We start from the raw sequence: 14182 nt of genomic DNA, 5'->3' as shown, positions 1-14182 counted from the left end.
GTCTACGCTTCATGCTGGAAACTGATTTTTCTCCTTCCTTTCCTTTTTTCTGAGTCAAGCTACTCACAGGTACGTCATCATCCGGCCTGCGTGTAGTTTGCAAATCCTTCCTTTTTTCTGAGTCAAGCTACTTCCAGGTACGTTAACATCCTGCGTGTAGTTTGTGTTTCCTCTTTTTAGGGGTTTCTAAACCTATTGTGAGTGGTTTAAAACAAATTTACAGAAGTGGAAACCGTTCGATTTTACAAGACAGATTTCCAGAGTTCTCATCTCATCTTAATCTGCCCTACAGACGCAATATTGTCTTCGCTCTAGAGCTCTGCCGAAAGTTGGAACGGAAACAAAAATAATTACCCTCTTTGAAATTTTCTCTTTGAAGTGATGAGATGACTGAGCTGCTTCATAAAAATTTTTTTTGGGAACCTATTTCAGACATTATTTCGTAAGTAACAGTTAATTTCATTTTGTAATCTTTTTATAACCAAACCACTCAGTGCACCTTTATGCAAATGAAGTCCAATTAAAGAAGAAGATGGTAAGAAATTAGTTGGGCCATAACTGATCTGACGTGAATTGAGAGAGAACTCCAAATTGATCATTGCGAGAATAGAAGGACCGGAGGGTTCAGTAAGACCCATGTAGAATCCAAGTTACCGGGGCGGATCCAGGGGTGGTTCGGTCGAAACCCCTAAATTTTCACGCAGAACGCTCGAAATCATGTTTCCGAAGACCTAATTTTAAAAATCTCGGATCCCTCCGGAGGGGGAGAATTCTCCGAACCCCTCTTGACTAAATCCTGGATCCGCCCCAGAGTTAGGGCCCCAGGATTGCATTTAGAAGGTTGCTACTTCACTTCACCCATTATGTACTGGCTCCTTTCCTACTACAGAACAAAGACGAACAACTTTTAAAATATTTCACTATATTTACACTTAATTCCAAAGCGCGAATGCATGGATAGTACTTTCATTTTGACAGAAAGGCAAATATACTCCCTCTTGAATGAATTTCGCGATTGTATCAATTGTATGCAAAATTTTCAATAATGAACAGAAATACTAAAGGTAAGTTCTCCTGAAAAACGTTAACCATCGCAGAGCAGGATCGAAACTGTATTAGTAGATCCGAGTGCTGCGATAGTACTGGCGCGGTTGAAATGTCTATCTCTTCTTGTTTCAAAACGTTTCTCAAAGCTAGGGGTATTCGCCCTGCAATGAAAAGTAGGAAAATTTTTCATCATTAACATAAATCGGCCATTAAAAGATGACATGTAAAACTTTGAGCAAAGTATGGAAATATCTTAAAAGATAATCGCATTATCTGACAATAGCTAATACGTCAGTGATAAAACATGTAATGCGTTAGGATCCAAGACCTCTTTTAAAGATTTTGATCAGATTTGCTTTTTTCATCTGAACCTTGTTATAAAAAAGCCGAGGAGTGTCCGAACTTTATTTGATTACACCAACAACCTCTTCGCCCTTCCCCTCCACCTCTTCAATAGCAGCCTTATTGCGCAGGCTCAATTGCGAGTTAGCAACAGTGAAAAGTAAGGAAAAGAAAAAATTGAAAAAGTTGTAACGAGTGTTGCAACTTTACCATGAGCTTTACTATAACATTTCAGAAACAACAAAATATCACTGACCATTTGCTTTTAATGTCTCCCTGACTACTGGCTGCCACATTGTTCTTATCTTCCAAAAATGTTGTCTCGTACGCAGCCTTTCCTCTCCTGGTTTCCAGGGTGCTAGAGGTGCTTTCCTATACATGATATAAACAAAACTGAATTGCATGTTTGAAAAATGTGCATGCCAAAATTTCCGCCCTTTCCTTCCAAACACTGAATAAACTAAAAATTGTGGAAGTTTTATGGTATAGCGTCACGCGCTTTCGGGTCGTCCTCGCTCGCTCTTGCGTCTCCCGCATAGCAAAGAAGTAATCTCACCTCACATGATGACTTAGAAGAATTTTTTTCGAGCCCATTGTGCAATAACTCAATCCTGAACTGCCTTTGATTCTCCTTTGTCAGCTTGGCCATCTCACGTCCTGCGGAGCCAATCGTCAACTGAAGCGAACTCAACTTTTCATTGTCCGCGTGCTGTGTCTCCTTTAACAGGTCAAGTTCTCCTGATACTTTTCCTTTAAAGGAAGCTAAGTTTTCTTCTTGTTCTACCTTTTCATCTTCAAGTATGGAGATCCGAGCTGCAGCCTCCCGAAGGTCCATCTTCACATCCCAATATTGTTTACTTCTGGCATTAAATTCTTTCAAACCCATGTTCACCTCTACCTGTAAAGCGTTCTGTTTTCTTTCAACGAAGAACCTCTCATTTTCCAGGCGCGATCTAGCAGCTAACACTGCTCTGTGCAGGTTTGACTTCTCGTTCCTGCTACATTCAAGTTGAGTTGTCAAGCGTTTCAATTTGTCTTGGATCCCTTCCGCGTCTCTGGTCTTTCTCATTGCACAAGTCTTAAGGTTAGCACATTGTTTATTTTGCTTCTCGATAATGGATGCAGCAATATCTAGCTCTTTTTTCACTTCTCTAAGGGTGGTCTCGATGCGAGTCATCTCTAAGCCTTTTTCCTTATTTGCTTCAGTCAATTCGTCAATCTCTTTGTTCCTTAGAGATAATTTGGCCTCCATAGTTGTGAGAAGTGAGCATTTCAATTGCAGGGTCTCATCTGCGTCAACTAAGTAGGTTTCCCTTTCTCTTAAACACTTTTGCGTCTTTTGAAGATCTTCCTCTAGTTGTTTGGTAGTTATTTCGAGCATTCTTACTTTTTCATCCTTGTCTCCTAGACGCTGTTTGAGGTTAACATTTTCGCATTGAATATGTTCAAGCTGTCGTCGTATGGACGAGCATTCGTTAGCACTGTCTTGAAAACGACTCTTTAAGTCTTCCATAAATTCTTCTTTCTCATTCAGATCTTCCCTCAATTTTTCCAACACTCTCTTTATATGGGCCTCCTTTTTCTTCATTACCAGGCTCGATGCGTACGCTTCTCTTTGTCTTTGTACCAAGTTACTCAGCCTTTTTCCCATCTGTGCCATTAACAAACTCTGCTGTTGTGTATTTCTGTTAGTCTCTGTTTTAATGAGCTTCAGGCAGTTATGTTCTATTCCCATTGTGAACAGCAAACTTCTATCATCAAAATTTCTATAAGCCAAGAGCTCTCCGGCGATTTCTACCTCCTTTCTAAGCTTTGTCAAGTTAGTGTTGAGGTTTTCAATCTTTTCCTTGTAATCAAAAACTAACTCCTTCAGTTTGTCCGCTTCATTATCTTTCTCATCCAGTAGCTCCCTCTGCTGCTGAGCTTTTGATTCAGCTTTTTCTACTGCATTTCTAAGACTTTGTTTCTCAGACCTTTCCCTTTGGAGCTCTTTCGTTAATTCCTTAACTTTATTAACTTTTCTCTCAATTCCATGGTGCATTTTATCCAATTTCTGCTCTTTAGCTTTAAGACATGCTTGTGCCCTGTCTTGCCTTTCATTCATTGTTCGTAGCTTCTTTTCTGTTTTCGCCAATTGTTCTTTCTCCTCTTTAGCAGTACCCTCTCTAGCTTCGAATTTCGTCTTGAAATACTCTTTGTCCGACTTTTCTCGTGCTATTTCTAGAATTAACCTTTTGATCTTATCATGAGCCTCCTCTAATGACCATTCTTTTTCCTGTATAGACCTTAAAGTCTTCTCCCGTTGATCACCCATCTCTTGTAATTGCTTCTCGAGTTTTCCAATTTTCCGAGTCAATCTGTTTATTTCATCAGTATTATACTCTGACGCCTCTAAGGCCCTTCTCAGATTCTCTTTCTCTGACTTTTCCCGTTTCAACAATTCAGTTAACATATTGTTAGCGTCATTAGCCTCCTGTAGTGACCTCTTGTTGTTTTTTAGAGAAGTAAGAGTGGCGTTTGTCAGCTTATCTTTCTCGCGTAACTGATTCTCTAGCTGCTCAAGTGTCTTCTTAAGCTCTTTCTCTTCGTGAGAACTACGCTCTTTAGCTTCCATAGCCCTTTTCAAACGCTCTTTTTCTGACCTTTCTTGTCTCAGTTCACGTACCAAAGAGTCAACTGGATGAAACGTGTTTCTGTTTATGTCTTCCATTCTTTGTATGTGAGTCTCAAGATTTCCCAAATTTTCAAACTGTACTTCGAGGCAGTCCTTGCCACACCTTTCCTGCGTTATCTCTTCGGGTAAATTTTTGATCGTTTCATCTTGCTCCTTGAGACAGCAGTAAGCTTCTTGCACTTCTTTTTCTTTGCACTTCATTGAAGTCCCCCCTGCCTCAGTTAGATTTTTTAGCTGATTCTTAAGCTCCTCAGGTCCCTCTTTCTGCCACCTCAAAGTTCCTTTAGTCTGGTCTATGTCCTGCTCTCTCTGTTTTTGTCGTTGGCTTGTCATCGTGAGAATCTCTTCCTTTTCTCCCATGTAGCGTTCCAAAATGTCTGTCCTCTCTGTCTTCAATCTCAAAGCACTGCTTGCATGTTCCAAATCACTTTCTGTCTGTTGCAAAGTTTGTCGTAGATCTCTGATGGTTTCTTCCATTTCTTGCACTTTATACTTTTGACCTTCGTCCAGTGTGACTTCTCGATTAGGATCCAAAGTATCCTTTCCATTAACCTCTTCATCACCTACACTTATTACATCTCCTTCGAAATCGCTCGGTAGCCTTTCTTCGAAGTCCAGACCCCTTTGTCTATGGAATTTTCTTGAGATACTAAGTTCTTTTTCAGATCGATGGACACGTTTCTTTAAAACTTTGATTTGAGGGCTTTTCCTGTTCTGGCTTCCACTTAAACGCTCTTCATCTTGAGCGAGTTCACAGTTATCATTAAGCACACTTTCCAAATCGTTCGCCGACCTATTTTTCGCTTTCGCTAGCTCTTCTTTAAGAACAGTATTGTTACAATTTAAGACCACTACTTGTTCTCTCAGTTCTGTGAACTTGTCCTTTATTTTGGACTGCTTAGATAGTCTTGCGGTCAAAGTGGAGTTTTCTCTCCTTAACTTTGTTATCTCGTCCTCAAATTTTCTTGTAATTCTCGACTTTTCGCATCTTAACTCATACAGCTGATAGTATTTTTCAAATTCATTTGCCGATAGTTCCGTGGATAATGTGGACTTTTCTCTTTGTAACTTCGCGATTTCATCTTCAAGATTGTTCATAGTCTTTGATGTCTCATGCAACTGCCTCTTGTTTTCTGATTCCTTTGACAGTTCCTCAATTAGCGTTGAGTTTTCTTTCAGTAGTCTCGAAACTTTATTTTCAAGTTGACGCACAACACTCAACATCTCGTCTTTTACCTCATTCCAACGATTATCGTTGTCTGATACAGCCGGCACATCTGTCATGAAATGTTCTTTCTTGAGCCTAACAAGCTCATCTTCAAATTGCCTCATCACATTTGACACTTGATGGTTTACTTTCTTCAAAGATTCAATCTCCGCATATGCCTGTGACATTTCTGACATTAGCGTATTTTTTTCCTCGTTTAACTTAACTTTTTCTTTCCTAAGCTGTTTTATAATGCTCAACGTTTCCTCCTTCATTTCACCAACTGGATCGTTCTTCCCTGACATCTTTAACAATTCCGCAGTGAGTGTTGAATTTTCTCTGCTTAACTTTGCAACCTGATCTTTCAGTTTGATGACTATCTTCAGATTTTCTTCGTTAAGATCACTCAATTCTTTATCCTTTACTGCGAGCTGAGCAAACTGTCTAGCCTCTTGGCTTTCTAACAGAACAACTCGCTGTTCCTTCAATTTCAGGGATCCATTTAGTAATTCTACCTCCTCGCGTAGATGTCCGCATCCACCGCGACTGTGTTCCATCCTATACTCCTTCTTCATTTCCTTTATCGTTATCTTCAGCTCATCAACCTGAAACTTCAGATCTTCATTGCTCTCTCGACTGTTCTTTAAGCTTTCCTCTAAGTAATCAACATCATCCCATAGTTCTTTAATATCCGCCATAACCTTTTCCACGGTTCCATTACCTTCTTCCCATTTTTCCTCCTTGTTCTGGAAATCACGTTTTAAATTTACCAGCTCTCTTTCTTTGTATTCTTCCTTCAACACCAGTTGCTTTACTTCAACTTGGCTATCGTCCAGGTCAGCCTGCAGGGTTGCTATTTTCTTTTGGTACGTTTCAAGTTTCTCCTTTATGACGCTAATCTGCATTTCGAGATCGTTATTTTCCCTTTTGAGTTGCGCAAATTTCATCTCGACTTTTTCTTTGTGGAGCTTTGGCTCTTGCTCAGTCCTTTGAATTACATGTTTGAAATCTTTCATCACGTCTCCAGCGGTATCACTGAGTAAACTAATGTTGTTAAGTAGCCCTGCTGTGCCCGATTCGGTATCCCCTTGTACAGCAAAACGTCCGTATGTTCCCCTCCTGCCAAGCAACTGTTCTCCTGCTTCTACTAACAGTGAGTTTATGCGATTCAACTCTTTAAGGGCTATTCCAATGGCATATCTGTACTCGACAACATCTTCAAAGCGGTAGGTATCCTCTGCTATATATTTCCTTTTCTCTTCGAGTTCTTCCTCTAAGGACTTTTCTTCCGATTGCGATGTATATTCTTTTCTATTGTCGGGTATAGCAGTTTCCAAAGCCTTGAACAACTCTTTTTGAAATAAATATTCAGAAATGTTTACGACAGCTGCCACCGATCGCTCATGAACGTTTTTCTCATTGTTTTCACTCTCAGCGCTGTGTGAAATATGAGACATGGTTTCCTCTGTTAGTATTTCTCTTTCAACTTCATCAAGAAAACGGTCAAACTCATCAATAAACTCCTCCACAATCGAATTTTCATTGTCCGAAAAAAACTTTGCCTTACCAACGGAAACCTTCTTCCCTTTTTTGTTATTCAACCTATCAAAGTTGCATGCTTTGGTTTTGTTCTGTAGGATGGAGTCGTCTTTCTGGTCAATCGAAGACAGATTTCTTTCTTTGTCATCAAACGAGGCAACAGAAGATTTAACGAGGACCTCGGTTTCTCTCCAAGGATTTTCTTTGCTTTCATTTATCTTTTGCTTTTCGCTACTTTGAAAGCTACTCTTTAAACCCTTTGTGTCTTTGTCATCTTTCTTAACGGGAGACGAGTTATCTAGAGTAGCTTTTCTTTCCCCGCAAGTTTGTGTGTGCGCCATTTCTATCCATTTGGGTCTATCATTATAAACTGTATCTTCGGCATTATTACAAGACTTGTCTTCCTTCTCAGCCAATTCATTTTCGAGCTGTTGAGTTTCCTTCTCGTAGTTACCAAGTGATGATGTATTCTCAATCTCTAAGCGCCCACGTTCACTTTGTTTGTCTGAAAGGGAATCACGGTTTTCAAATCGGAATTTCTCCGAGATTACAGCTGCGTCTGTGTCATCAATCATCTCATCGACGTTGTAAACTTTTCCGCTTCGACCACTCACCACGTTTTCCTGTCTGCGTTCCATTTTGGTTTTATTAGCTCCCATTGAGGTATCTTCACGGCAGGTTGTGGATAATGCGTCAACGTTCGAGATACAACTATCTTCTTCCTCACAAATTACTTGCGCGTCCGTATTGTAAACGCTCTCTTCTTCAGCATGAGTGGAAATCCATGATACTAAAAGTATCTCTTCTAATTCTTCAGGGATGTCGTTGCAGGATGTGTTGTTAACGTCATAACATGACTTCAGCTCATTTGCAGTCAAATTTTCTTCTAATTGCACACAGACGTCCCTTTCGTTATTACGAAAAAATGAGTCCTCCAAGTTAGTTCGCTTGCGTTTGCTGTCCTCATCAACCTCTAATGCATCAGCTGTAGAGGCCGTAACTTCCAACGTTTCACTGCCTGCTCTTCGTTCAGGTGAGGGGACAGATGAGCTAGTAACCTGCTTACTGTCCTTAAATGGATCGCAAGTAACATCTTTTTGGCTATAGCTTCCTACGCTTTTTAAAGGTCTCTCATTCTTGTATCCATTTTCATCTGCTAAAGAGCATTTAGCTAGACTCGCTGACGAAGATATCACCTCTTCTTGTATAAGCTCAACTGGAGCCTTTTCGCAACGGCTGTTATCACCGGTTTTTTTTACGACATTGGCGAACGGGTCTGTCTTAAAAGAACGGCGAGTTTCTTCGCCGCAACTCATTTCAGAGTCAGAATTTTTATCTATTTTGTCATCAGGGCAAGCAACAATAATTTCTGTAGGCGCCTCTTGAAATCCATTGGGGACGTCGCTGCAGCAAGTCTCGTTGACGTCATCAGTTGACTTGACTTCGTTTTCGGTAAATCTGTTTTCGGGCTGTTGAGGCACCTCCTTGTAATAATAATTTTGGTAGCTATGCCCGCTGTTCACTAACTCGTCGACTGTAGAATCTGTGTCTTTCGATGTCTGATCATCCTCTACCTTTTCAGGTGAGCAGTACAGCGGTTGCAGACCAAACGGTGTAAACTTTCCTGAGACTTTTCTTGTCAGGGGAGTAGTTTGGTAAGTGACTGGACAGTTCACTTGCGCGAGTGTAACACCGCTATGGCCATGGCTTCCTTCGGTCATTAATTTCGATTGATCCCCGCCCCTAGTCTCTTCGTTTTCGGTGGATCTGTTTTCTAATTTTTGAGACACCTCCTTGTTGCTATAATTTTGGTTGGTGTGTTCGCTGTCCACTGATTCGTCGACTACAAAGTCTGAATCTTCCAATATTGGATTGCCCTCTCCCACTTCAGGTGAGCGCCACAACGGCTGCCGGCCAAACAGTGTAAATCTACCAGACGTCCTTCGTATCAGGGAAGATGTCTGATTAGTGACTGGGCTAAAGCCGCTGAAAAGGTCGAGCTTATAGTCGCCATAGCCGTTGCTTTCTTCGCTGTTTGAAACCGAGACATCTTTGTCAACAGGTTCGTCTTCTATGCAATATTCATCATTTCCGCTGCAATCAGGCGAAGGGAAATACCTTACGTGACTCATTGCAACAGGTTCGCCCAGGTGGAGTTTCTCTTTATCTTCTTTGAAGGGTTCTTGACATCCAGTTCTTGATGAAACTGGTGCAGAGTCGTCTGAAAGAAACCCTTTACTTTCAAGCTCCACTTGAATTTTATCACTGCCTTCTTGATCAAGGCTTAGGGCTTCTTCCAAGCTAAGTTGTTCTACAGATATGTCATTAAGTGTGTCTTCCTTCCCCGAGCACAATATTTGTGCATCAGTATTGTCATCGACTCTCTTTCTCTGTTCGTCAGAATAATTACATGCCTTCTGGTTTTTTATCGCAGCGTTATTGTACGACTCCTCTTCCAATCCTACTTTAGTGGGTGCACCTGAATCGGAAGCTATATGCTCTTTATTTTCAACCTTAGTGAACTTCTCTTCAAATTTCTCAAACTCCGCTCCATAGGTAAGCAATCCAGGAGAGTGAGCCATTTGGACTTGCTTGGATTCTGTGCCATCTAAAGTCTTAGCGGCACATGGTTTAGTTGTGCTGACGCTCGGTGTTTCATCAAACGTCTCCTTCGTTGTAGTATTCGAAGTCTCCATGGGCTGATTTATACATTTAAAAGCTTCTGAATTTCCGTACGAGATATTTGAACTCTTAGCCGAGAGTTTTTCGAGTTTGCGAGCAACTTTTCGCTTCTGTTTTTCGATTTTCTTTCGCCCACTTTGTTCTAACTTCTCTCTTTTTATTGCCTTCTTTTCCAGTCTCTCTAATCGTCTTAGTTCTTTCCGCTTCTTTTCCAGCTCTTTTACACTTTTGTACTCTTTGATCTCGTGAGGTTCATATAACACTTTGTTATCAATGTCTTCGCTTACAACAGTTTCGTTCTCCATGGTGAAGTGTTTGCATTTCTCGTCCACTGGATTTTCATTTAAGTTCTCATCCGGTTGATCATGCTCCTCTTTTGAGCCACTCTCATCAGTTGTCTCTTCTTGATATTTACGTCGTTCGGCTCTTATCTTCGCCAATCTACGTGCAACTTTCATCTTCTTTCTGTCCATCTTCTCTCTCCATTTTTTGTCTTCGAGCTCTCGTCTTTGGCCCATCTCATCAAGACGTTTCAGGTCGCCTTTTATATCATCCTGTCTCCGTCGCATCTCCTCAATCTCATTTGTGATGGTATCTTCCCTTGCCTGGCTCTGTTTGATCTCCTCCACTATCTTGTTCATAGATTCAATAGCCTGTCTGTTTTCCTCCGCAAACTGTGCCTTGAGCCGTCTGGATTTCTCATCTAGCTCAGCCATTTTTCTTTTGTAACCGCTGGACTCAGTGAAAGAACTGCAGTCCAACTCTTCCTCGCTCAAACCATTCTTGTCCAGTTTATCCTCTGTATCAAACTCTGGTTCAAGCCTGAAGTCTTTTGCCGCGCTTGGAACGGCAGTGTCATCTTTCACGATGTTTATGTCATCGTTTAATTCTTCTCTCTCCCTGCAATAAAAAATTAATTCATATTGATCAACTTTATCGAAGGCTCTAATGGTAAACTACCCAAGGGAACTTGATCATTAGTATGAAGAAAACGCTTCATCAAAAAAATTGGGAACTTCGGATATCACCACTTTAAAATTGAGCAAAACCTTTAGACATTGAAAATTTTGGATCGTTTTCTTAACAAAAATAAGACAACTGCCAATTTTACTGATACCTTCAGACAATCTATGACACGCGCTATTTAATTACTTAACTTAAGTATAAAATTATGCTTCCGAAGTTTTGGAAATATGTTATATATCTACTTTATATATCTACCAGGTTTGAAATACCAAGTGATAAGTTACAAACTAATCTCACAAGTATGTTGCAATGCGGTCAGTATATAAAGATAAACTCGAGAAACATTATCTTATGCTTTCATGGGACTCGGGCCCTCGCCTTGTTTCACAGATATCGTTTGTTGAACAGAATGAATTCAACCACCGCCCGGCTTTACTTTCTGCATTTGCATTGTGTACAGTTTACGGTTTCTAAATAATATCTTGTGCATACCCTACCTTACTTGCCTCAGAAATGAAATCCACAAACTAGACTTAACTGACTGCAAATGAAGGGACTAAGCAGTCCCTCCTTTTCGGCAAAGTCGGTCGCACGAGTTAAAAAAAAATTCAGAACAAAAGAAAACTGATGTTAGCGCGCCGCGCCGACCTCTGGAAGTTATGCGCAAGAATTGGTGCGACGGACTTTGCCGAAAAGAAGGGACTGCTTGAAGATAAAAAACAGAAAAAAAGTTATTTGAAAACTAACCTGTACTCCTCTCTTAGCCATGGCGGCGCATTGGGCATTGTTTTTTCGTCGCTAGATTTTGAGTGACGTTCAAAGTTGTCGCCAAACTCATTGCCACTGAAATTTGCTTCAGCCCCCATACAGAGCTCTTCCTCATGTACAGGTGTAACGTTAAATTTAAAATCTGGCGTGACGTCTTCCGTTCTGGCTGCGGGTGACACCTCACTAGCTGAGCTTTCTTCTCGTGGTTCTTTCTCATCGCTGCAGACCTGTTTATTTAAGAATTTAGTGTCAATCGGCAGAAATGAATCCGGAATTCGCGATCTACGCGAGTAATAAGCCACGGTAATTTCTTTTATGGCTCAGTCACTTTTCTTCTCAGAAAGGTATTTAAATTTAACTTAAGTTCCAGGTCCTCCAGTAGAGACCGTTTTCATTATGAGATACATCACTCGTGACATTCGAAAAACATTTCACTATCGCTTTAAATCATCGACGTTTTTTAGATCGGATTTACCAGTTTCGCCTCTGTCTCTAGGAGTGCAAGCTGTCTTGGTACCCGTCCCCTGATGTTTGAAGTCGTTTCTTTAGCGGGCCAGTAACTGCCATATTTAGCTGTGGTCGAAGGAATGGCACTTGCTTTCCTCTTGTCCTTTTTTCCTTGAGTTTCTTTTAGGTTAATACCTGTTATCATATTAGGATCACGTATTAATTTCCTCTAACAAAAAATCAGGCACTGACATACAATTACTTAGAAAAAGTCGTGAAGCTTTAAATGCAGGAATCTGCGTCCTGTTTGTGCAAACGAGCATCAAATGAGTTTGTGGCTTGAAATCAACGAGATTGCTGATGGCCTATAACAGCCTCTCTTCTGTCTCTTTTTCGATCAAAATCACTACGAATTGGGGAAGAGCTCCATCCTAATCGAAGTGAAAATAAATAAAGAAAAGTAAAGGAATATAAATGAAAATAAAGCGCTGAGTAAATAAAGAAATAAATAGAAATGAAATGACCGCCCGTAACAATCTTCTCTACCATCAGTGAGAATTTAAGATAAAATAAGTCTTACCAGCAAATTTTAAAAATCAAATACATTGAACTGAACAATGTCTTTTACAACCCTGTATAGCATGGTTTTCGCAAAAATTCAAGACAAATTATCTCAACTCCTGTTCATTTTTCCTACGGCGTGTGGTATCATACAAGTGATTTAGAAATTCCAGCCGTTAATTCATATCTTTTCAATTTTTCCTATGTAGTACTTGAATGAAAAAAATCAAGCCAGCTAACTGCTGAACAAAGAACATACCTGAATCCCTTCCAAAAGCTTTTTCTCCTCGTGTAGTTTTGACATTCTTGGGAAGATTATCCTTAGTATTAACTTTGGTCTCCCTCTTATCGACTACAATCGGAATCCGCGATGACAGCTTGTTTTGAAGTTTTTTGTCTGAATCTTTATGCAGACGTACTTTTTTATCCAAACTTCCATCGCTTTCGCGGCTTAGGTGAGCAATTTTGACTGGTATTCTTGATTTCTGTTGCAGAGGTGGAAGAACATCATGATTTTGGTTGCTTTTCTTTCCGGGAAGAAGCCACGAAGCCATCGCGTCTCACCCGCGGTTTTCTCTCGCTCGATGAAAACTGTTAAACTCAATAAAATTTTCTTTTTTTTCTTTTTGCGTTTTGGTTTTTTCAGTATTTGTTTTTTTTTGGTTTGTTTTAAACAGTTTTTTTTCTCAAATAGGACCGTGAAATAATCCAAATTTCCAAAGCTCTGAGTTTCGATACTGACCGCACCGATAGCTGATGCAAATGAAGTTGTTTTGAGTCAAAATCCATGGAAACATCTCTTACGAGTCTTTCGTCATATAGAGCAAGGAAACCTTCGATAGCTCGTGCGCAGGAGAAATCTGTTAATAAATTCAATGAATACAACAATTCTGTGTCCAAATTGTACAACTATGAAAACTTCGAAAGTTTTTCCTTTCGAAAATAAGTAAAAAAAAATGAGAAATCTATTTGCAAAGAGGAACTCAGCCGTTTTCAAGTTCTTTGACATAAAGACGGTAGTCAAGTGTGTGGGCGAAAAATCCGGACCTTTTTGATAACTAGACAAACTCTGACATGAACTTCTTGAATGAAAAAAGGATTTATTTCCGTTCTGTTCATAATCCTATAACGGTACCTTTGCAAAATTCCAATTGCTTTTTTACCCGGCCACGAGTAGATCCATTGAAGCAACCGGTTAAGGCTTCCCTTTCATTCATCCCCAGAGAACGACTTTGATGATTTTGACGGTGATGACTGCGTAGATAAAAATCATCTGCTGAAAGTGGAGCTCTTCTCTTGGTATATAAGGGGTGTTTGTCGGAGATTTTGCCTTGGAGTTGTTAGATTTACAGCTGAACTATATTCTTAAGATGAAGTTATGCCAGCTGGCTTTCTTCAAAGCGAGTGTGACCAATATACAAGGCAGCGAAGCAGCTAGGAATGCAAGGCAAGACCCAAAACATAGTTTCAGTCTCCCAACGAATAGCTGGTTGTGGGGTAAACTTAGCAAACAAATGAAAATACAAATTTTCGTTGATGGGGGTGGATCGTAATGAAGAGTAAGGCCTCGTTCCCTTGTTTCAAACAAACTTTACACTCGTCGACATCAAATCAGTGAAGCACTTCAAAAGTAAGACTAAATATAATTTCATGAAATACTTACCCTAGCGTAAATTTGAATGCGATAAATAAAAGGATTAAACTGAGATGATCAAACAAGATAAATCTCCCCATGATCCAATCACTTACTAACACTGCTCCCGAAACCAGAAAAACTTAGGAGAAAATGAACTGTAAACGAGTCTCTGCCGTTACCGACTTTCGCGGGCTGCCTCGCATGTTTCCCATGCCTCGCACGGATCTGTAGTTACCTCGCATTTAATGCACACCCGAGTAATCTTGGTTACAAGAATAAATGCTCTCGGTACTTCCCATTTCCAGGATTTAAG

General features: G+C 40.3%; 1 protein-coding gene across 1 annotated transcript; it reads right to left on the bottom strand.

The window, feature by feature from the left end:
* Positions 1 to 103: 103 nt before the first annotated feature.
* Positions 104 to 13748, bottom strand: LOC148733612 (uncharacterized). Its single transcript, XM_088758011.1, has 6 exons — positions 12493 to 13748; positions 11701 to 11867; positions 11205 to 11452; positions 1946 to 10391; positions 1646 to 1761; positions 104 to 1208 (listed from the first exon to the last, which is right to left on the bottom strand). The coding sequence occupies exons 1-6, from the start codon at positions 12785 to 12787 to the stop codon at positions 1085 to 1087; spliced, it is 9396 nt and encodes a 3131-aa protein (XP_088614137.1). The 5' UTR covers positions 12788 to 13748; the 3' UTR covers positions 104 to 1084.
* Between the last annotated feature and the right edge of the window lie 434 nt (positions 13749 to 14182).

This window comes from Stylophora pistillata, chromosome 4 (genome assembly GCF_964205215.1).
Source record: "Stylophora pistillata chromosome 4, jaStyPist1.2, whole genome shotgun sequence".
Taxonomy (NCBI): domain Eukaryota; kingdom Metazoa; phylum Cnidaria; class Anthozoa; order Scleractinia; family Pocilloporidae; genus Stylophora; species Stylophora pistillata.
Note: the sequence above shows the minus strand (reverse complement) of the source record. Positions and strands in the feature narration are given on the sequence as shown.